Raw genomic sequence first — 23,948 nt, 5'->3', positions numbered from 1 at the left:
GAATATCGAAAAACTGGAGATGATGAAAGTCTGAAATAAAAAACAAAAATGCTGGAACCATTCAGCAAGTCAGGCGACATCTGAGGAAAGAGAAACAATTCTGAAATGTATACAGTTTAGTTTCTGCAGATGCTGTCTGAGAGTTTCTGGTATTTTCTGTTTTTGGATCATCTCTGAATATCCAGATTCAAATTTTCAGGTCACAGTTTTTTTTTGGGCTCTGAATTTCACCAATGAAATACCTCATTCCCACTTAAAGTATAAACTGCTTTCATATTGCAGAATCCTGAAGGAGGACAGTTAAAACACCAGGTAAATGATGGAGGAACTCAGCTGGTCTTGCAGCATTCATAGAAGGAAAAGATATATTGCCGTTGTTTCAGGCCTGAGTCCTTCTTCGAGGTATATCTATGGACGCTGTGGGACCAGCTGAGTTCCTCTAGCATTTACTGTGTGTATTTACTACAATCACATTGTGTGCAGACTTCTGTTTCACTGGAAGGAGTACAACTCAGTCCATGAAAACTACTCTGTCAGGTATGTTGTCTGAACAAGTTAGTAAACTGGCTCACATCAAGCAGGTCGGACAGATCATGGATGTAGTACTTAAAGACGGAGCTGTTGGTAGCCTCCAGTGCCAGGATGTACTCATTCCGTGCCTTGATTGCCTTGAGTTTATTCTCTGTGTATTTTGCCTGACGCTAGGAAAACAAGAACATTAAGAACATGGGTTATAAGCATATTTTAATAACTGAGATAGGCAGGTGTATAAACGAACAATCTGTGTCAGGGTAGGGAATCTCAGCCCAGATGGTTTAGCATCAGGGTATCGAAACAAACTCAGTCACATTCAACAGATGAATTATTAATTAATGATTAACAATTACAATTTAGAATGTCTCCCCCAACTATTTCAATTTGGAAGTGCACTGCATGGAACAGAAGAGTAAAGGCAAGGAATTTCCCTGACTTTGGTTGCATTCATTGTTAGTCATGCAGATCTGAGAAATTACGGTCGCCTAGAGTTTATTAGAAGTAGCTTCCCGAAACAAACTCCGTCGAGTCACTTTACTCCAAATGGTGAGAGAAGCAGAGGATTAAAGTGACAGGAGTGAGCTGATCCATTCAGCAGTCACTTGATCTCAAAGAGTTTCCTGTCAGTGTTGCAACACTCGTTGTCTTGGATCACACCTGAGTGCAGCCTAATTGCACACTGCATATCTCATGTCCAGAAAAGGGAAAATGAAAAGCAAAGAAATGTGAAAGAGGGAAGAGAGAGAATGGGATGGAGATTAGGTCAAGTCAAAGGGAGAAGAAGAGTTTAAGATGCCAAACCTTCTCCTTCATTTTCTCGATCTTTCGCACTGAGCTGCGTCTCTGATGCTTCTCCTCGGATCGGATGTTGGCCACTGGGTCTGGTGAGCGGCCAATTAGCCGCTCCTCCTGCTTCACGGATCGGCCAATCTGCTTCTCTTCCTGTTTCTCTGCCTCTTTCAGCTTGCCCTCTGCACTAATGCTGTCAGCGTTGTACATGTGATAGGTCTTCATAACCTGCAAAGTAGGAATATTTAGTCACAAGTCACAGTGGTCTTTAACATTGAATTTTGCTGCAAAGAAACCTTAGTGGTCAAAAAAGAAATGAAACATTACCAGGGCGTGTACCACAGACGTTAGAGACAGAATAAAGTTCTTTCCACAATCTCAGCTCAAACACTCATAGGGAAAGATACCATGGTTATATAATAAAATTCCCTTGCCAATTAAAATTCCTATTTCAAATTAGGGGTCATTTTATACTGCAGATTTACATATTTTAGAAATTAGTTTCATTTATTCTGGACTCTAACATTTAACAAAGAAGGAGCCTTTAAATCCAAAACATTTGCAACAAGGCATTTGAATTATGGAGCGATATTGTTGCCATCTGGACCTGTGAAAGATTGATGAACAAATGATGCAAATTGAAGGACAAGCATATTTTAGATAACAAAGTAAAAAATATAGTTACTGAAAACTCTATCAAGTGATATCTGGATCATTAAGCTAAACTGTTCAATCATTGCATAAGTAATGTTTGGGTCAAGTATAGTGGAGGCAATTGGTCTTTGCAAAAAAAAAATCTCAAGGAATGAGTTGGATGAAGGATATCAAATTTTAAGGTGGGCAAAGAGACACTAGGATGTTGTTTGACCTCGTGACTGTTCTTAGGATTGATCTACATTTGAACTATTTAAACTTAATCTGAACTCCTTATCCCTTACTAATTTTCAATGATTCAAGGTATTATCTGAATTTTCAGTCGACCTTGTTAGTCTCCAGATCTTCATTCCATGTGCGTGGTGAGACATTAAGGTGGATTAGTGGTACCTCGCAGCACAAGAGAACGGAGTTTGATCTCAACTTCCGACGCTGTCTGTTGGTGTCTGCATATTCTCTGTGATGCCAGGGGTTTCTCTGGATGCTCTGGTTAGCTACCACTTCCTAAACTCATGCTGGATGATAGGATAATTGATCCTGTAAATTACCCCAGGGGAAAGTGCATAGTAGTGCAGAAATGAGGGGCATAAGAGAAGAAACGAGTAGATGAATGGATATTGATCGGATTTCTCTGAGAACTGGTGTTGCCCTGATAGGCCAAATGGCCTCTTTCTCCATTGTATGAGTGGACATTACCCTAAAAGGTTTAGTTCAAATTCTGTGGTTCTGGCCCCTTTTCCTGGACACCACCAATCAGCGGAAATTGTCCCTATTTTATTCCATCAACTCTTACAACCATTTTGAATAGCATTAAGGAAGAGTGACGAGTTCAACTTTTATACTGAAAACCAAAGGTTTACTGAAGGAACTCTAGATGTAAAGATAACTACTCACTGCTTTTATAACCCTAACCCTAATATCTAGATGTAAAGACAACTATTCATTGCTGTATTTATTTGACAACATCAACAAACCTGTCACTTATGAAATGTGTTGAATGCAGGGATTTTAATATGTTATAATATGTTGGTAGTGATGCACTCAACCACAAACCAATGCTATGACGCTGTAGCTATAGTTTTTGCAACTGAGCAATTCTGAATTTATGATTAAAAAAATGCAGACACCATGGTTGAATTAAAAACACGATGCTGGAGAAACTCAGCTGGTCAAACAGTGCACGCTATATAGCAAAGATACATAACCAGCATTTTGATTTCACCTCCTTCATTAAGGTATGAAAAAAAATGTAGGCAGGCACTCGAACAGAATGATGGGGTGGGGGAGGGGTCAGGGGGAGGAGCATGGTCCCATAAGCAGGAAGTAATAGGAGGATAAGGGAGGGAGGGCACACCAGCAAGCAGGGGAAGGGGGAAGGCTCCGTGAATGGGGAGGGAAGTGGATAGAGAACTGGAGGAAAGGAAACAAAGGGGAGGGAGGGGGAACGGAGAGGAGGCTAGCAGAAACTGGCAAAGTCGATGTTAATGCCATCTGGTTGGGGAGTGCCCAGAGAGAAAATCAACTGTTGTTCCTCCAGTTTACCGGTGGTCTTGATGGATAATGCATGAGACCGTGGAGAAACATAGGAGTGGGGTGCAGAATTGAAGTGGTTCGCTACTCGAGATCAGTGACAGGGATCTCCCAGCATCATTTTGTTTGGGCACCTGCCAACATTTTTCTCGAACCTTGATGAAGGGCTCAAACCTGAAATGTTGGTTATCTTTGCTACATAAAATACATTGTTTGTCCAGCTAAGTTTCTACAGCATTATGTTTTTATATTAAAAAAAACATAACTGTATCATAATTTTCTTAGGGAGTGCGAGCTGACCTTGGTCTTAGTGGGTAGGTCCTGCCACTGTGGGGGGCAAGATGTGCACTGTGGATATACAGATTCTGGAAATTCTCACCATCCTGGTAACACATTGTCAACAATCAGGTCAGTAAAATTTTGTGAATATAATGGCACTTTAAGTATGGATCTCAGAGCACAAACATTTATTTTTAAAATTGGGGATAACTCTGTCTTTTTTGGGGGACATTTCATTCCATGACTTTTTCACTTTGTACAGAGTGATTTAATTCCCCAATCTCGCCCAAGGAATATATCTTCAAATGAAGCAGAAAAATAATCCGTTTGAGGTGCAAATAAAGAACACAGATTGGTTAGCTGGCATTAGTTAACTTTTTTTTCTTTTATTTCTTTCAACTCACAGTACACTGTGTTCACTGTTTATGATGCTCTTTCTCACATTGGGAGTGCCAAATGCAGACTGGATCGAGTGTCCACTGAATGGAACGCTTCATCTCTGTCACTTTAATTCTCTGCTTCTCTCCCAATATGGCTTCTCTGCCCTTGGTTTCTTGCATTGCTATTCTAATGAAACTCAATGGAAACACGAGGAACAATATCCCAACTTTCAACGTGACACATTTGTCATCTTCCAGACCAAACAATATCAACTGGAAATTGTATTTCCATTTACCACTCCTTTGTTAGTGCCACCTTTTTCATTTTTAAATTTAAATTTAGACAAACAGCAAGGGTAACAGGCCCTTTTGGCCCATGAGCCTGTCCCGCCCAATTACACCTAATTGACCAACAATATGTTTTGAAGGGTGGGAGGAAACCCACACAGACACGGGGAGAACATACAAACTCCTTACAGACGGCGCTGGATTTGAACCCCAATCGCTGGCGCTGTAACACCATTATCCGAACTGCGAATCTTCTCTGTGGATTGTCACCTTGTCGTGGTGGAGAAGTTTCTGTGGCCCTGAGATCCCGAGAGCGATACCGTCTGGAGCTATGCTCCTGGTAGGGCCACCCATGGCAGTAAAGTCGAGGGTGAGGTCCCTGACAAACAACAATCCAGCCAAGACCTCAATGGTAGAACAGGCGAAGTTACTTTGAACTCAACGGCTGTGAAGGCCAATGAATGCTGCAACAAATCCGTCAGTTCCAATTGTCATGGTTTTCATGCCATTGGAACTAGTTGGTTGATTTGTGAAGTATCATGCGCTTCTAGGAGTGCAACCTCAAGTACATGTTAAACAACTACACACACAGGCATCTTCGTTCTGGTCTTTGCTTTCAAGATTGAACTTGAGAGCCCATAAATAGACCAACGGAACAAAGACCATCAATCTCGACCTTGAGGGATAGCCATGATACAACCTTGCCGCCCTTTTGTTAATTGATCTTTCCTGCTGTCCTTGCCACCCCGAAACTCCTCATTCTGGAATATATTCTAAATTCTGAGCATGGAACGCTTTTCTTCCACCTTCATTATACCTTCCAACTTAGTTTATCTCTAATCTTTCTTATTTTGATGAAGATCAGTAAACTGAAAATAACTTCATTCTTTCTCCAGAGATGCTGTCCTACTTGTTCACACAACTTGCACCGTTTTATTCTATTTAACCCATTTCAAAACTATCCCAAATGTTCTACTTCAAGGGGTCATTAAAAAGTATTTCAAATAAATGGGCTAATAAGTACATTTAAATCACCAGAATGAGGAATTAAGCACCAACACTAAATATATAACAACTTAGGGAATTAAACTCTCAGAGGTTAAACAGTTTTATAGAGTTTAAATTAAGAATAGAAAATGATAGAAATATTGAGCAGTCCAGACATCAGAGTAACCATGGACCTCAAATATGAAAAGATTTCTCTCTTCATAGATGCTGGGCCTCCTGTTTGTTATAGTATCTTCTGATTTTATTTCAGATTTCTAGTATCTGCATGGTTTTTTTTGGCTCTGAATCATATTGCAAAATGGTCAATGAAGATGTTTTTTCAGATATCAATTCTCTGAGGTAAGAAAGTAACACAAGCCGAGACAACAATCAACTGCATCTCTGATAAAAGAATTGTTATGATGTAGGAAGCTCATCAAGTTTAGTTTCCACTTTCAAGAGATTATAAAATAGACAATGCACTATTAAAGTGTAACAACTACTGAATAGCCAATGAACAAGAGTAAAACACAAAAATCTGCAGACGCCATGATTGCAGTAACATCACAATGGTGGGGAAACTCAGCAGGTCAAACAGTGTCCTTTGGCAGTAACATTGACTTCTCTGGTTTCTGCTAACCTCCTCCCTCTCTTCTTTGCCTTCTTTCCTCCCAACTCTCCAGTCCTTTCACAGAGCCGTTCTCCCCTCCCTGTTGCTGATGTGACATCTTTCCCTTATCCACCTATGACCTCTCGCCTGTGGGACTGTGCCCCTCCCCCAGCATTTTGTTCAAGGGCTCAAGCCTGAAACGTTGGTTCTGTATCTTTATCTTTCTTATATAAAGTACACGGTTTGACCTGCTGAGTTTCTCCAGCTTTGCGTTTTCACTTTTCATTTTAAGCCAATTAATAACACTGTCTTCTACAGTCACTGAATCTTTATGGGCAACAGTGGTTAGGTGTCTTGCTTGAATCAGTTTGGGAATTCAACTCCTACTTTTGAATTCCATTATTTCTCATATCATATGTTAAAATTAGGAGTGTCTGAAGTAAAACCTGAAAGTCTACAGACACTGTGGTTGAAGTAAAAACAACGCTGGAGAAACTCAGCAGGTCAAACAGTGTATATTATATAGTAAAGATAAAGATACATAACCAATGTTTTGGGCTTGAGTCCTTCATCAAATATGAAAATAATATGGCAAATGGTGAGGGGTGGGGGGGGGGGGAAAGAGGGGCAGAGGAAGGAGCACAGTCCCAAAGGCAGGAGGTAATAGGTGGATAAGGGAGACGGGTGGGGGGGGGGGTGGGCTCTGTGAATGGAGAGGGAAGGAGTAGAGAGCTGGAGGAAAGAAGAAAAAGGGAAAGGGAAGCGAGGGAGATTGGAGAGGAGGCTAGCAGAAACCAGAGAAGTCGACGTTAATGCCATCCGGTTGGAGGGTGCCCAGACAGAAAAATCAAGTGTTGTTCTTTCAATTTATGGGTGGTTTTGGTGGATTAGTACAAGAGGCCATGGATAGATGTGAGCATGGGAGTGGGGCATGGAAATGAAGTGGTTGGCAACTGATGTGGACCGAGCGAAGGCTCTCAGTAAAGCCATCTCCTAGTCTGCGCCTCAGAGAAGTGATCTCCAAGTTTACCTTACACTGTCCAAGTTTGCTACAACCAACATTTCTCAACCCCACTAGAAGTACAGTATTTTGCTGGTCAAGATGCCCTTTTGAGATCTTGAAAATTACACATGAATGGGTACATTTTTCAGTTTTGCAAACATTTCTCAAGTTCTCTTGGCCATCATTCCTTCCTCTGGAATCTGAGAACAGGTTGATTGGTCATTTTCCTCATTTGTTGTCTGCTATATTTTGTTGTGCACTCTAAGTATACTATATACTCTATCCTATCTCTGTGTGTATTTGTGTATATAGTCCACCTTACATAGGACTGAAGGCTGTATAATGATGGTAACTGTACTGGATTGAAAGTCATTGATTGAATTCCATGATCTAGGTGGGGCAATTGCTAACTTCCCACCTTCTTAATCGATCTTCTGAGCATTCATTTTGCGAATATATTGATGATAGTCTTGAGCAAACTATGACAAGCAGCCTAAAAGATTCAAAACGTCTCCAATTTTCAGAAAAAAAAACTCAACCGTCATAAAAAAAATAAACAGTACAGTTGGATGGGTTTCTAAATTTACTTACACACAGTAAAGCCAATTCCGGCCATTGAAACCATTCCGCCCAACGATACCCAGTTAACCTAACAACTATATATGTTTTTAGAGGATGGGAGGAAATCAGAGCACCCAAGGTAAACCCTGGCAGGTTATGGGTAGGACGTACAAACTCCTTACAGACGATGCCAAATTTGAACCCAGGTTGTGGCTCCATAATAGCTTTGCAGGAACTAGTATACTAACTGTGCCACCCTTTTGCCAGTGCATCCGAGATGCCGCCATTGTTATTCAAGGATGCAAAATGCACAGCTTGTTGAAGCACTGATTCAGAAAATTATTGGATGGGATTTTCTGGGAGTGCACAGTGCAGGAAAGTTTCTGTGTGAAGTGAAAGCTGAACAGACCCAAAACATTCCAATTAAAACCACATTAAGTAAGGATTTGATAGACGTACAATTTACTTTTAATTCAGACATACAGCTCGGTAACAAGCCATTTTGGTCCATGAGTCCAGGCCGCCCAATTTTCACCCAATTAACCTACATCCTCAGTATGTTTCAAATGGTGGGAGGAAACTGGAGCCCCCGGGAAAAACCCAGTCAAACACAAGGAGAACGTACCAACTGCTTACAGACAGTGCAGGATTTGAACCCTAGTCCCGATTGCTGGCACTGTGACTTCTGCTGAGAGTGGGCCTGAGGACTTAAAAGCAGTTTCGGGACACACATTCAAACCCCACTACCCACCTTGCTCCTTAAGTCCAAAGCAAAAAAATAATATGCTGGAGAAACTAGGCTAGTTGAACAGCATCAGTGGCAGAAAAAGAATTGTCAACATATTGGGTCAGAACCCTCGGGGTGGGAAGCCCAAAACCACACAGTACTTTACTAGTGATAACCTTTAGCCCTTACACGTACTTGTCAGCTTTCAACATCTGTGCAATAGATCATAGTTCAATGTCAGAAATAAAGGTGGACAAAGCCCATCAGGAAATAATTAATCTATGCCAGGAACTTAATATGGTCAAGGGCTGTTCTTCATTGACTGAAAAGGGAAAAGGGTTGTTTTTGTTTCCAAGAGACAACGATATAAAAGAACGATAATTAAAACAGCGCAAACAAAGCAGAGCAGTGCTCAAAATGGCACAGGACACATGGTTAGTGATCTCAAACATTTAAGTAAAGGAAAATTACCTCACTAGTTATATGATTCCCCTCATGATATCAGGCCATAAGAGTCCAGGGCCCTGAGGGAGTGGGGGTAGTCTAGTCACTGGTTTACAGAACTACATTCTTTCACGCAGAAATCCAGCTGACTTATTGCTTTAACACCACAACAGAGATTTGTACGGAGCAGCAAAAAGGAGCTAGTGCCAGATATAATTGCACAATCCATCAAGGTTTTATATCCTCCCAGGCCCAGCATCATTGTAGAGTGTCTCCCTCTTTCAATGTGAGACAGAATAAATATTTGAAGCTCTCAGTAAAGGTTTGGCAGAGAAAATGGACTTTCAATGGAGTGAAATAGCCATTTCATACAATTCTGGAAATATGACTGCACAATTCTCAACAAGTCACATTTACATACCTGCCATATGTCAGTATCAGATACAATATAAAGTGTATTTTCCTCCATGTATCATTACTTTAGTCCCATTCTAAGAAGTTAATCTATGTGGTTCTGAAAATACTGTCATTGATCACTCCAAGAACAACTATGTTGTCATGGCATAGCATTGGACTGGGATCTTGCCAGGACGATTCCCCCGTTTAAATTCTACCATTTCATTTCAGCCCTCTGTAATCATTTGGACCACATCCCACCTTCCCAACCAATGAATCATATCCCCTGACTGCCTCTGGCCTCAGTACCTCAAGCTCTCCTGATTCCCTGATAGCTCCAACTCTCCAACGGCTAAAGTCCTTGATTCCCAATGCTTCCACCACTCTGATACCTCAGCCTTCTAACACATCGATCTTCATCCTATGATTGTAAAGAGAGCCAATCCAAATATGTAAGTTGCCCTACAACAGAGTCCTGTTTGCAACCAGTACTAACAATGCACTAGATCCAATCCCCAATGAAAGTCACAATACTACTTTGATCCTTGACCGAGGTCCTAATGGAGCCTTCTATCACATGCTTTTTCTATTTGTGGATAGAGCGTAGTCTTTTGTCTACTCTGCACCACAAAGGAAAACATAGCAAGGTTTTGAATGGTACAGAAGTTTGCAGTGGTGAGTGTCCATCAAAATAATCATTAGGTGAGTGCAATGCAACTATATAGACACCTATAAAAGCACATTGGACTATCGTAGTCACTGCTATACTGTTACAATCTTATCATTTAATGAAATTCTGATTTTACCGTGACATTATAATTTAATTTTACTAATTATAAAAATAAGAGGCAATAAGTAAACCTGCTGCAGTGACTTTTTCATAGTCCCTCTCAAGAATAGGATCCATCTATTTTTCCTTTCATATCTTCCCTCACCTCCTAAGGTAATCAAGGAAAACTTCAAAATAGTAATTCATGCTGAGAGCTCCATTATTTGTTGACTAACTCATATTATGCACATTAACAGTCCATGACTATTGTAAGGTAAAAACATCATGAGATGGGACCGGAGAAGGAGTCACCCAGTACTAAGGAGTAACAGAATGCAGATGTGACCTTGTACACTCAAGATAAGCTTGGCACTAACAAGCTGATGAGCAGCAGACTAACAGTGAAGGGTAGCAACAGCTTATTCATTGGACAGTGTAATGGTATGATAATTTACTAAGTATGTGTCCTGAGGTATAAATAAACACCACTTGCTGATATCAGGAGAATGCGCCTTCTCCAACTAACACTGTTAGTTGTAAGTGTTACAATCCGGTAATAAAGAACCTTGATTTCGACTCAGTCTGGTGTCTGACTCACTCATTCATGAACAAAGCAGACCTAACACTATCCAAACTATGTTTATGGAAAAATAATCTGGCAATATTAATTATGATAGGACAAAGGTGTCTACTCAGGAGAAGAAAAGTCAATTATTTAGCTTTTCCTTGTTTGTGTTCTTGTCTGGCCTCAGTGGCATGAAGGTTACTTAAGAGGGTAAATGAACAGAGGGACCTTGGGGGTGCAAATACACACATCCCTCAAGGTCATCCATAGGTTGATAGGATAGTTAAGAAGACCTATGGGACGTTAGGATTCATTGGGATGGGGATTGAATTAAGGAGTAGAGAGGTCATGTTACAACTCTACAAATCTTTAGTAAGACCACACTTAAAGTATTGTGTTCAGTTCTGGTCACCTCATTATAGGAAGGATGTGAGCGCTATGGAGAGGGTGCTGAGAAGATTTACCAGGATGTTACCTAAACAAGTCCTATGAGACAAGGTTAGCAGAACTGGGATTTTTCACTTTGGAATGTAGAAGACTGAGAGGAGACTTGATAGAGGTCAAAAGATTATGAGAGGCATAGATAGGGTGGACAGCCAGCACTTGTTTGGCAGGGCAGGATCAGCAAACACCAGAGGACACATGTACAAAATTAAGGGGAAGAAGTTTAAGGGGAGACATCAGGGATATATATATTTTTTTGCAGAGAGTTGCGAGAGCCTGGAATGCCTTGTAGGGGACGATGGTGGAAGCTGAATTATTGGGGGAATTTAAGAGACTCTTAGACACATGGATGAAATTAAAATAGAGGATTATGGGGTACGATTTAGTATATTTTAAAGGAAGGGTTATATGGGTTGGCACAACTTTGAGGGCTGAATGGACTATACTGTATTGTTCTATGTTCAAAGGACATCCACAGCCAACTAGAGGTGGGAACAGCATCCAACAGAAGAGGCTGGAAAGGGGTACTGATGGTAGTGATCAGCCATGATCTGTAAAATGGCGGTGCTGGCTCGACGGGCCTAAGGGCCTACTCCAGCTCCTATTGTCTATTGTCTATTGTCACAATTTAAACAACATTGTGGAAAAAAAAACACATTTGGCAATTCTTTCATTTGAGAAATCAGGAAATATTGTCCTTGCAACGATTCAGCATTCATTACAATAAATTTAAATTTTCTCCCTGCAACTACAAATGACCAAAGATCTCTTCTGAGAGAGGCAGCAATCATCAAGGATCCACTGTTCTCACTGCTACCAGAAAGAGGTGTAGGTGCCACAACATTCACACCACCAGGTTCAGGAATGACTGCTACCCCTCCACTATCAGACTCCTCAACAACAAACTCAGTCAGACACAACATTTAAGGACTCTAACTTTGGCACTTTATTGATTTGTTTTATTATTTCTCTATTGCACAGTTTGTTTACCAACTGATTACATTTCTTTATTTGTTTATATGTGCACATTTTCTACAGTTTTTTTAAAACTCTGCCATGCCCACAGGAAAAAGGAATCTCAAGGTTATATGTGATGCCATGTATGTACTCTAACAATAAATTAGAAATCTAATCTAAATCAAGAGTAAGAACATCCAGATATATAATAACATGTAAGACAAGCAGAGGAGATAGCAAACTTCAGAAGCTGCGTAAAGCATGAACAAAGTCCTGATTGGAGTAGAGACCATATGAACATTTAAGAATATGCTTCCTTATAATAAAAGGAAAATAAAGAAAAAATTGACAAGGCCAGTTACAAAAGTTGTCTACTTATCCAGTGGAGGAACAATACCAGTATGGAGAGGCTGGTTCACATTGTTGAACAGGTTATAATTCTATCTAAAGCATAAATTTCCCTAATAATCTAGGCAAACATTTGCATTACAAGCAACAGGAGTTATATACCAACATCACACTGAAAAGCACAGTAGAACATTGCAGCTGAATCTACTTTTTATTTGGTTTCATGAAAATATCTGAGTAATTTTTCCAAAACAGACATTAATTACATGGTTCCATGAAATAACCTTAAATTCATCTTCTTAATATTGATATGTGAGCAGTTTTTAATGACACACCTTGTCTCTGCTACTCCAAAACAGCCAATTTAAAAATTAAACCTTACCGTGACACCTTTTCCTTAATATTTCTAATGCATTTCTTTATCATCCTTTTTGAAAAACAATGTGACTCTTGTTTGGGGGAAAAAGGAGAAAGGCAGACGGAAAAGAAATACAGTCTACTTTATTTAACAGCAAGTCTCCATAATCAACAAGGAAATAGCTAATAATTCAGGAAAGCTGAATCTAATTACACCTTGTCAACATCATTTTACATCAAAGATAGATCATGTGTGTCAAATTTGCTTGCAATCTCTGGTGATGTAACAGGGAATGCTTCTAGAGGGGAACCTGTAGATGTCGTGTATTTAGATGCACAACTTAAAAGCCTATGGTATCAGAGAAAGTATGTTAGAATAGGTTGAAACTGGAAAACAGAGTTAGAATAAATACATCCTTTTCAAATTGAAAAGTGGTAGTAACTTTGCCCACAATAAAGTTACTGATTCTGCAACGGAATATGGATTGAGTAAGTGGGCAAACAAGGAGCAAATGGAAATGCAAGGTCGGGCATTTCGGTGAGAGAAAGCATAGTGCAGGTGATCTAACTGGATGAAGTCAGCAAGTGGATGAAGAACAGAGGAATCTAGGTGTTCTCGTGCGTGAATTTCAAAACACGAGGTACAACAAGTAGTTATGAAGGAAAACAGCATTTTGACTTTCATTAGAATAGGTTGTAGTTTAAAACCAGGAATGTTTTGTTGCGATTGTACAGGGTGTTGATGAAGCCTCACCTGGAACACTGGTCCACCTTATCTAAATAAATATAATAACGTTGGAGGCAGTACAAAGGAGATCCACCACCCTAATTCCTGGGATTATTGGGTTATTCTACCCACATTGATTAAATAGTTTGGGCCTGTATTCCTTGATGTTTAGAAGAATAAGGGATGACTTTATTCATGTATATAGGACAGGGTAGAGATTGGGAAGTTTTCACTCAACTTTGAGGAGCTAGTTATTTAATGAGGTTCAAAGAAAATTCTTCTCACAGAGTGCAGTGAATCTCTGCCCTGGCCTGGTGACAGAAGCTGGATAATTTTAAGAATTTAAGGTTGGGATGGATAAATATTTGATCGACCTCGAGATGAAATGGGATGGAGAAATGGCGCAGAAGAGGACGTGAAGCCAGCCATGATCACGTGAAATGACACGGTAAGCTTGAAGGGCTTAAGAGTTTACTCCTCCTCTAACATTTTTGTGTTCTTGTGTTAAGATTCCATACAACAGTGACGGGGTCTGAGAATAAAACCTTCATGAACTCTGCAAAGATATCTGCCAGAATAATCTATTAAAGCAAGAAACATTACAATGTTCAAAAGACATTTGTATACACACACAGACAAGAAGGGTTTTAAAGGACATGCAAGCTCACCCAGAATGCCAACTTAGATGGCATGGACTAGTTGGGTCAAAGGGCCTGTTCAGATTTCAGATTTATTGTCAGAGATCACATACAACCCTGAGATTCCTTTCTCCTGCACTAATTGGTAGTGCAAAAAATAAACTACACAGTGTAAATGTAAACAGATAATAAATGTAAACAGACTGTGCAATACAGAGAGAACCAAAAGAAAATCAATTAAAATGCACAAGTAAGAGTCCTTAAATGAGTCTCTGACTGAGTTTGTCGTTGAGCTGTTTGATGGTTTAAGAGTAGCAGTTGTTCCCTGAACCTGGTGGTGTGAGTTTTGTGTTTCTTCTATCTGGTTCATTACTTCCAGGAGAGGAGGAATTAATAACTCTTTAAATGTTTTATAGAATTCTATTGGGAATCCATCCTCTCCAGGTGTTTTATTGTTCGGCAGCTTTTTTAATATATCTTGTACTTTCTCTATTTCAAATGGTTCTATCAGTTTGTTTTTAGCTAAAATCTCTTCTACTTTTCATCTTTCCCCTCGTTCTCAGTTTGGTTTAATTGCTCATAAAATTCCTTAAAGTTCTCATTAATCCCGATTGGGTTATATGTCATTTGCTTGTCCTTTTTTCTTGATGCCAATTCAGTTCTTTTACCTTGTTCTGTTTTAAGTTGCCAGGCTAATATTTTATGTTTTTTTCTCCTAGTTCGTAATACTTATGCTTTATTTTCATTATGTTCTTCTCCACCTTATACGTTTGTAATGTATTGTATTTTATGAGCTAACAACTCTTGTCTCTTTCATTTTTTTTATCACTTTCTTCTAATTTTCCTCTCAAGTTGTTCACTTCCATTTCTACAGCCGTTTCTTGTTCTTCCACATCTTCTACTATTTTCCCTATTTCTGTCATGACCAGTTCTAATCTTTGCATTTTATCCTCTGTTCTTTTCATTTTTCTTTTAATTGCACTAAATTCTAATGACAACCATTCTTTTAATGATCTCATTTGTTCTTCAAAAAAAGCTTTATCTATATTCTGTTGATCTGCTTTACCTTCTATTTCTCTGTGAAGATCTTGGTCTTCTTCTTCCTCTTCTTCTGTGTCTGTACCTGTGTTTGTGTCTTCTTCTTTGTATCTGTGTCTCTTCTGATTTTCCTGATGAGTTGCTTGTCTCACTTTGTCGGACCTCTTCTTGTTTGGCCTCTTGGCTGTTGGTCCTCTTCTACTGAGCTGCTCATCTGTTGAGCCTCCTGCTGCTGCTCTTCTATCCTTTAACCCTGTCGACTTTCTTTCTCACCTGGTACTTCACTCTCTCTCCTGCCGCTTTCCTCCTCCTCCAGCTGAGAGCCCTGGTGTCGGGCATCCCTCAGCTGGTCGCTCCGTGGTTGCCCGCTCCTCGGCTGAGCCCCCCTCCTGTTGGTGTTTTCCTTCTCCTTAGATTGTGCAGTTGTGCACTTTTATTTGGCTCAGAGAGCCATTTTTGTAGTCCAGCAGTCAGGGGGTCGCACCTCCGCGGGGCTGTCACCAACCTCGGAAATCGGGCACTCTTCTCCACCACTTCTCCCTGTTTCTTCGTGCAGGTAAGGCCTTCTCCTTTCTTTTCCGGTGACATCTTCTTCTTCTTCTTTTCCCATTGTTTTTACTTTTTCCTTCTTAGGTGCCATTTTCTTTATCTTTTATTTCTTATATTTTGTATTTATTGAACTTTGTCTTTTCTTAACTTTTTTTCTTCTTTTCTGGAGAGGGCTGGTTTTATCCTACCGGCCACTACATCATCACGTGACTCCTCCTCAAACTGCCCACTTGAGGGATTTGAATTACCTACAACGAGAGTTGCATACCGACACCATTCTAAGATGTGGACCATGGCAGCTGCGTCACCTTTTATCTGCTACCACATTTATAGACTGCAGTTGTGTGACGCATGGAAGTCAAAGATACAATGATTCCAGAAAAGGCAAGTCAAGCTCAATTCTCCAACTTTGGTTCCACAATGGCTTCACTGCTTCATTCAGAATATGTGAGGTGCAACCACACAAATTTTCCCACTTCACTTTAAAATAATTTGAATGGGGACATTCACAGCGTAAAGCAAGACAGGCTAAGTTTAACCACACAGCACTTTAGCTTGACGTGAGAGCCAAATCTCAGGAGTGTCCATTAAATCCACAACACTTTTGAACCTACCTGAAAACCTGTGTGTTTGGAACCCAGAAGGGATGTTCCCCTTGCTGAACAATTAGCATGGTTTCCTTCCAACACTCAGCCCGCAGGTAGCACCTTCTTGTAATGGAGGGTTTTAAGTTCCAGCCAGGAAGTAACCACAACACTGAAAGAGAAATCTGCCTGGCTGAAACCCACTGAACAATGCCTGGGCTAATACTAATGACTGCAGTTTAAGCAATAGCATATTAGCTCACATCAGGTTGAGGAGATAGTGGCACCCCAATTCCCTCATGTTTGTCTGCTGAGCTTTGAGAAGGGAACACAGCTTAATCCAATACTGTCTATCCATGAGCACCTTCGACAGGACAAAGCAGAAGCAATAAGCAATGCAGAGTCGATCATAAGGTTGAAATTAGTGTTAACCTATTCTAAAACACTGCGCGACAAACACAATTTAGTGCAAAGCTGGAATTTTCTCCTGTAGCATGGTTATTGAAGTTGGAGCCCAATTGAAAAGATCAGAACTGATATTACAGAATTTCTGCCAGGTAACATATTAAATTAAATTTTATTTTATTGTTAGCAAGTACAACTGGACAAAACAACATTCATCAATCCTCAGTGTCAAAACATGAAAATGCATATGAAGGCATAGAACATGTATTTACAAGCGATTTATATGCAGTACATATATAAAAATAAATAAATAGTAGAGTCTCAGAGGGTTTGTATGAGCAGTTCATCAGTCGTTCAGCAGTCTCACTGCCCGTGGGAAGAAGCTGTTTCTCAGCCTGGTGGTTCTGGCTCTGATATTCCTGTATCTCTTTCCCGATGGGTGTGGCTGGAAGCTGCTGTGTGTGAGGTGATAGGGGTCCTTAAGGATTTTGCGCGCCCTCTTTAAACAATGATCCCAGAAGATCGTGTCGATGGGCGGTGGGGGGGGGGGGGGGTAAACTACAGTGATCCCTTCTGCCGCTCTTATGGTCCTGTGGATAGACCTCCGATCCAATGCTCCACAGCAACCATTCCATACTTGATAGAGCTCCTGTAGAAATTTGACAGAATGATGGATGATAGACTTGCCCATCTCAATCTTCTCAGGAAGTGTAGTTGTGGTTGCACTTTCCTGACAAGTGAAATGTTGTGTGTTCAGGGTAGGTCACTGCTTAAGTGGATTCCGAGATTACAAACCCAAGGTAAGTAAATGGAATCACATGCATATCATGCATATCTAGCTACACTGAGGAACGGGCTCAAGGAGATGAATTGTCTACTCCATTTCCTATGTTCTTTATGTTTTTCCACCATCACAAAATAAAAAGCTAACTCAATACAATGGAGCCAAAGTTGGAGGTGTTGGCACAACAATGGAGAGAATAATTAATTATTGAGCACTTGCAAGAATATAAACAGTGACATTTTTGATTCATTGAAAATGCTACAGTAAAAAAAAATTTAAAAAATCACACTTACTGTGTACAGTTCATTCAGGACTTTCATCAAATCTTCATGTAGTTGAACACCAACCTCTTTACTCTGCATTGAGAAAGCAAAATGGGGATAAACATGATAAAATCAAGTCATTCTTTCAGTGAACGTGAGGGTACAGGATATTTAAGTTGGCAAGCGTAAGGTTGCACAATAAACTGGGAGGAATCAAAAAGCAGGCTATTATCTAAAATGGAGCTATGTGAATAAGTCCTCTTGTGTTTGAAACACTACGTTTGCAAGCAACCATAGTGTACTGTATATACAAATATAGCAAGTACTGTATACTAAGTAAAAGTCGATCTCATGTAAATGTCGCCCCCCCCTATTTTTGGTCGAAAAAATCTTGAATTTCTTCCCTATAATTGCTGTATCCCTGAATGGGTACTTAATACCATAAAGTTATGATGGGTTTTGTCTGCTTTCCGTTCGTAGGTGTAAACGGTCATGGGTAGGAACACTGCCAGGCTGAATTTAATTCACCTTATATTACCCTATTACTGATTCAGTACCAGGCATTCCTTATATCGAGTTCACTAGGCCAATATGAATTTAACATACTTCACTGAATGGGTACATCGTTAACAAAATTACAGTCAGTCAGCACATTGCTTGGTCTGGCTACTGTTTGCAGATGTAAACACAGCTATGGATAACGGCTAGGCCAAAGTGCATTATGGGGATTTCAGCCCCTCAAAAACAGATTCCATGTAATAGTTGACCCCATAAATTTAACATGAAAAAAATGTTCTAGAAAATTCAACTTTTACATGAGTATATACGATAATTAAAAGGCATTAAAGGAATATTGGCCTTTATTGCAGCAAAGTTGGAGGTTAAAAATGGACATGCATTGTTCCAATTGAACAAAGCATTGATGAGGCTGCACTTGGAAAACTCTGTAGAACTTTGGTCCCCTTACTTAAAAAAAAGCACATAATAGTATTGGAGACGTCCAGGAGAGATTCACTCGGGAAATATGTGGGATAAGAGCATTGTCCTATCACACGCAGCTAAAGGAATTAAATTTGTAATCTTTGGTATTTAGAAGAATGAGAACTGAATGTATTGAAATACAAGTTCTATGGGGATAGATTGTGAAATGTTTCCACTTGTGGGAGAGTCTCAAAAGCGACGTGGTTAAAAGGGGAAACTTTTTAAAACTCAGATTTATTGTCAGAGTACATACATGACAGCACATACAACCCTTTTACCTGCGGGCATGGCAGAACTACCCCTAATTGGTAGTGCAAAAAATAAACTGTACACAGCATAAAGCATGTAAACAAATAACTGTAAACAGATAATAAAGGAAACAAACTGATTGTGCGATACAGAGAGAACAAAAAGAAAATCAATAAAGTGCACAAGAAAGAGTCCTTAAATGAGCTCCTGATTGAGGAGTCTGATGGTGGAGGGGTAGCATTTGTTCCTGACCTGAAGTGCCAAAGAATTTCATTTCATAATCTCTGAAATTGTTAACCAGAAAATCGTCTTGTGCAGGCTCAATCTTTGTAGGTAATTAAAGTGGAGTCAGATACAGTTTTGAAAGGTTGAAAAATTGAAGGTTAGGTGGAACTGGCTCAGTGGAATTGCGTCTTGGGGCAGATCACATCAAATGGTGGGACCATTTGACCTACAGCCATTCCTACTGGCTTATGTTTTACTTCAAGTCCTCCAGTGGGCCGAACACAAAATAAATGGATTCTTAGAATTTTCCCCAAATTGACGAGCACTTAAATTATGCATTTATTTAAAAGATGTCAACACCACTATAAAGACATTACAGACTGGTTGACGCTGAACCTCTAAATTAAAATAAATATCATGTAAGGGAGAGGACACAGCAAGAGCAAGTGCAGAGGGTGGAGTGGATAGATAGAGTGAGAATGAGATTTAAGTATCTAAAATCACACTAATCCCTCTAAAATTTAGATTTAAGATTTATTATCAGAATACATACATGACGGGGAGGAGTCACGCGATGAAGTAGTGGCCGGACGGTGAACTCCAGCCCTCTCCAGAAAAGTCGGGAAAAACAAGAGAAAACACAAAGGCACAGAAATAAAAGTTACAGAAAAGTGAGTATAAAGGTGGAAAGAAGATGGCGACAAAAAAAGAAAAGTCGAAAGCAACGGTAAGAAGAGAGGAAGAGAAGACAAAGGAGGAAAAAGGTGAAGGCCTTACCTGTCCGAAGAGGCCCGCTGCGGAGAGAGAAACCCGCTCCCTCAGGTCGGTAAATAATGGACTACAAAAATGGCTTGCAGAGCCGAGCAAAAGTGAGCAACCGCGCATGCGCGAAGTTTCGCGCATGCGCGATGCGAATGAAAAAAAACACACCGACGGGAGGGGGGACCAGCTGGGGAGTCGATCTCCACAGCCGGCAACGACAGCTGCAGAACACCTGCAGCAAGAAGAGACCACAGAAGACAATAGAAACAAGAAAGAAGAGGAGGAAAGGGCACCAAAGAAACAACAGATGGTCAACCCAGAGGAAGAAGAAGAGGAAGTGGAAGAGTACAGGGAAATAGAAGAAGAAAAGAAAGGCAAGGTAAAGGATATACTTGCTCTTATTAAAGGATACATGGAGTCATTTAAAGAATGGCAAACACAGGAATTTAAGGATTTAAGAAAAAGAATAAACAACACAGAGGAGAAAATAATTAAAATGGAGATGACCTTAACAGAAATGGGAAAGAAAATGGACAAGATGGAAGAGCGGGCAGTAGCAGCAGAAATGGAGGTAGAAGACTTAAAAAAGAAATTGGAGAAATCTAATAAAAAAACTAAAGAGACACAAGAACTACTAGCTCAAAAAATAGATACAATGGAAAACCATAACAGAAGAAATAACATAAAGATAGTGGGCCTTAAGGAAGATGAAGAAGGCAAGAATATGAGGGAGTTTATAAAAGAGTGGATCCCTAAGACCCTAGGATGTCCAGAACTACAGCATGAAATGGAAATAGAAAGGGCACATAGAGTATTGGCCTCTAAACCACAACCACAACAAAAACCAAGATCTATTGTAGTAAAATTCCTAAGATATACTACAAGAGAAAAGGTACTGGAGAAGACAATGGAAAAAGTAAGAGAGGGCAACAAACCACTGGAGTATAAAGGGCAAAAAATCTTCATTTATCCAGATATAAGTTTTGAACTCCTAAAGAAGAGAAAAGAGTTCAATACAGCAAAGGCGATTTTATGGAAGAAAGGGTATAAATTTATACTAAAGCATCCAGCGGTATTGAAATTATTTATTCCAGGACCACAAAACAGACTATTCTCGGATCCAGAAGAAGCACGAAAATTTGCAGAACAATTACAAAAATAGACTGAGGGAGGAAGACGGGTAATGAGAGTTAAAATGATCACGACTGATATGTATGTGGGTAAAGACAAAAATAGACTGAGGGATGAAGACGGGTAATGAGAGTAAAAATGATCACGATTGATATGTATGCAGGTAAAGAGGTATAAGAGTGAATAGAGACAATGAGCATACATGAATGTATCTGTACTTAGAGGAAAATATAGATAGTATAGACAAGAATTAATAAGGGAAGGTAATGGAATAGAGAGAATAAGGAGGGAATTAAAAGAGGGACCTTTGTGACATATGAAAAGTGAAATCTTTTCTGGGGGAGGCGGGGTGGGGGGAAATAGCGGTCACTGCAAAATCAGTTGACGCTTGCGAGTGGATTCGCAAATCCAAATGGAGAGGGGAGATGTGGTTGTCCGACAAGGGATAAAGGACAACTCAGGAGGTGAAGGGGAGATTGGGGATAAATAAGATAGAAATAGGAGAATAAGGAAAATGTTAGATGTTGTAGGAATGTTGTCTTATAAAGAGTTGAAAATAAGAAAACAGAAATGGAAAAGGAGGAAAGGTAATGATGGAAAAACAGAAAGAGAAGATAAACAAAATATAAAAGGGCTACGCTGAACTATATGTCTTTAAATATTAATGGAATACATAACCAAATTAAAAGGAAGAAACTACCAAATTTCAATGAATAAATGTATTCCATTAGAAAAAATAACATATTGGTTAAGAAATAATATTGAAATATTCGAACAAGTATAGGAGCCTTACATTAAATACAATAGCGAAAACCTACCGGGGACAAACATTACCTAAGTTGATGGAAGGAGAAGGAAAGAAAAGAATGGACTCAGTAGAATTTCTGGTGTAATTTTGTTGAATGACAACATTGTCTGACTGGCTTAATGCAACCTAGATTGTATACCTAAAATGGATGAGAGGGGGGGTGGGGGGGTGGTTTGGGAGGAAAGGGGGGGGGGGGAGAAAAAGTCACTGTATATGTGTGAAAAGAAATAGTGTATATCATGGCTAATGTGATTTATGGTGTGAAAAAAAAAAAAAAAAAAAAAAAAAAGAATACATACATGACATTGCACACAACACTGAGATTCTTTTTCCTGCAGGTGAGGTCGAACTACCACTTATTGGTCTTGCAATTGGTTCCCGCATAAGCAAATAAAGAAATGTAAACAAACTGGGTGCAATACAGAGAAAAAAAATCAATAAATTGGAAAGGTAAGAGTCCTTAACTGAGTCCCTGATTGAGTTTGTTGTTGAGGAGTCTGATGGTGGAGGGGAAGCAGCTGTTCCTGAACCTGATGGTACAAGTCTTGTGGCATCTATACCTCTTTCCTAATGGCAGCAGCGAGAACAGAGTAGATGCTGGGTGGTGTGGATCTTTGATGATTGCTGCTGTTCTCCGACCGCAGCATTCCCTGTAGATGTTCTTGATGGCTGTGAGGGTTTTACCCGTGATGTCCTGGGCTGTGCCCACTACCATTTGGAAGTCTTTACGCTCAGGGGCATTGGCATCCCCTTACCAGACTGTGTTGCAGCTGGTCAGCATATTTTCCACCACACATTGTAGAAATTTCCAAGGGTTTCCAATGTCATGCCAAACTTCTGCAAACTCCTGAGGTGTCCACGATGCCATTTGTATGATGGATATTCTGAGATATAATTTGCTCACCCTCTCCACCTGATTTCCCCAGTGATCACTGGATCATACACCTCTGGTTTTCCTTTCCTAAAGTCAACAATCAACTCCTTGTTTTTGTTGATATTGAGTATGAGGTTGTTGTTGGTGCACCATTTGACCAGTCTCCTTCCTGTATGCTGACTCATTGACCCTTTTTTACAACCCACTACTGTGGTTTTGTAGATGGTGGTGTTGTCATACCAAGCCATGCAGTCATAGGTGTAAAGCAGTAGAGCAGGGGGCTAAGAACGTGGCCCTGTGGTACTCCAGTACTGACAGAGATCGTACAGGAGATGCTCTTACCAAATATCATTCTTACTTAATAAAAAACAAAAGCCTGTCACTGAAGCCTTTTTACTTTGCAATGAATTCAACCCAGCTGAACAGAATAAATATCTTTTTATTACTGAGTCGTCTATCAGCAAAGAGCAGAATAAAACTAGTTCCTCAGCAAAAACTTGCTTTAATTTCACATTGCTGATTAGAAAACCAGCATGTAGCAAATGACTTAAGTTCCTCATTCCCAACGTTTTGCATCATCTACAAATCGTAAGTCATGAGTTTTGTTGAATAACATCCACTTTGCCTGGATAAGAGCCCATGTTATTTAAAAGAAATGTTTCAAAGCCATCCAAGGTGAAGAAGGAAAGTGTTTTTGGACAAATTTGGAACTGGTACATTGTTTTCATTATCAGCTTCACCCAGTAATGGAAGAACACTGCATGAGAGAATGTTACATGCTGGATGAGATGTTGGGGGCATTGGGGCTCAAGGTCAGTGGAGGGAATGAAAAAAAATGTTCCATATACAGAAATGGGATGTGTACAAGGTAACAATTCTACTCAAGCAGTAATATTTCACAAGAAGCTTTTTTTTTTATAATCGAGACAAGGCATGATAAAACTGGAGAATGTAATTTTTCTACTTCACCAGTCCAGCTGCCCAAAAAAATGCAGAATATAATTCTCCTGACTGCCTCAACCTTAACTTTACCTTCACTTGCTCAGTGATCTCTCTTCTCTGCACATTTTGTATTTTGCTTAACTTTTCATCACCTTGATGAAGACGTTCTTTGTGGTAAAAGACTACACTACAAGATGGACAAGAAGCTCCAATACTGAGATCCCACAATACTGAAGGAGCAGTGAATTATCTTTAAGTCTGGATCGGAAGAGAAACCTGCTTTTGGAGTGGTATGCTCAATATGCCCATAGTTTAAGTGGCAATGTTGCCTTTAATGTTATTGACAATAAATTGGGACTCTTTACC

The 23,948-nt window shown here is 39.9% G+C and overlaps 1 protein-coding gene across 8 annotated transcripts in view; it reads right to left on the bottom strand.

The window, feature by feature from the left end:
• The window catches only part of srgap2 (SLIT-ROBO Rho GTPase activating protein 2), a 182,245-nt gene that overhangs the window by 58,464 nt on the left and 99,833 nt on the right, over nt 1-23,948 (bottom strand). For all 8 annotated transcript variants that reach the window (XM_069941877.1, XM_069941878.1, XM_069941880.1 and 5 more), the window contains 3 exons: nt 17,641-17,703; nt 1,336-1,551; nt 573-701 (listed from right to left, as the gene is read on the bottom strand). In XM_069941877.1, the coding sequence (XP_069797978.1) occupies nt 573-701; nt 1,336-1,551; nt 17,641-17,703 (408 nt within the window). The remainder of the gene's footprint in view (nt 1-572; nt 702-1,335; nt 1,552-17,640; nt 17,704-23,948) is intronic.

The sequence above is a fragment of the Narcine bancroftii genome, chromosome 5 (assembly GCF_036971445.1).
Source record: "Narcine bancroftii isolate sNarBan1 chromosome 5, sNarBan1.hap1, whole genome shotgun sequence".
Classification (NCBI taxonomy): Eukaryota; Metazoa; Chordata; class Chondrichthyes; order Torpediniformes; family Narcinidae; genus Narcine; species Narcine bancroftii.
Note: the sequence above shows the minus strand (reverse complement) of the source record. Positions and strands in the feature narration are given on the sequence as shown.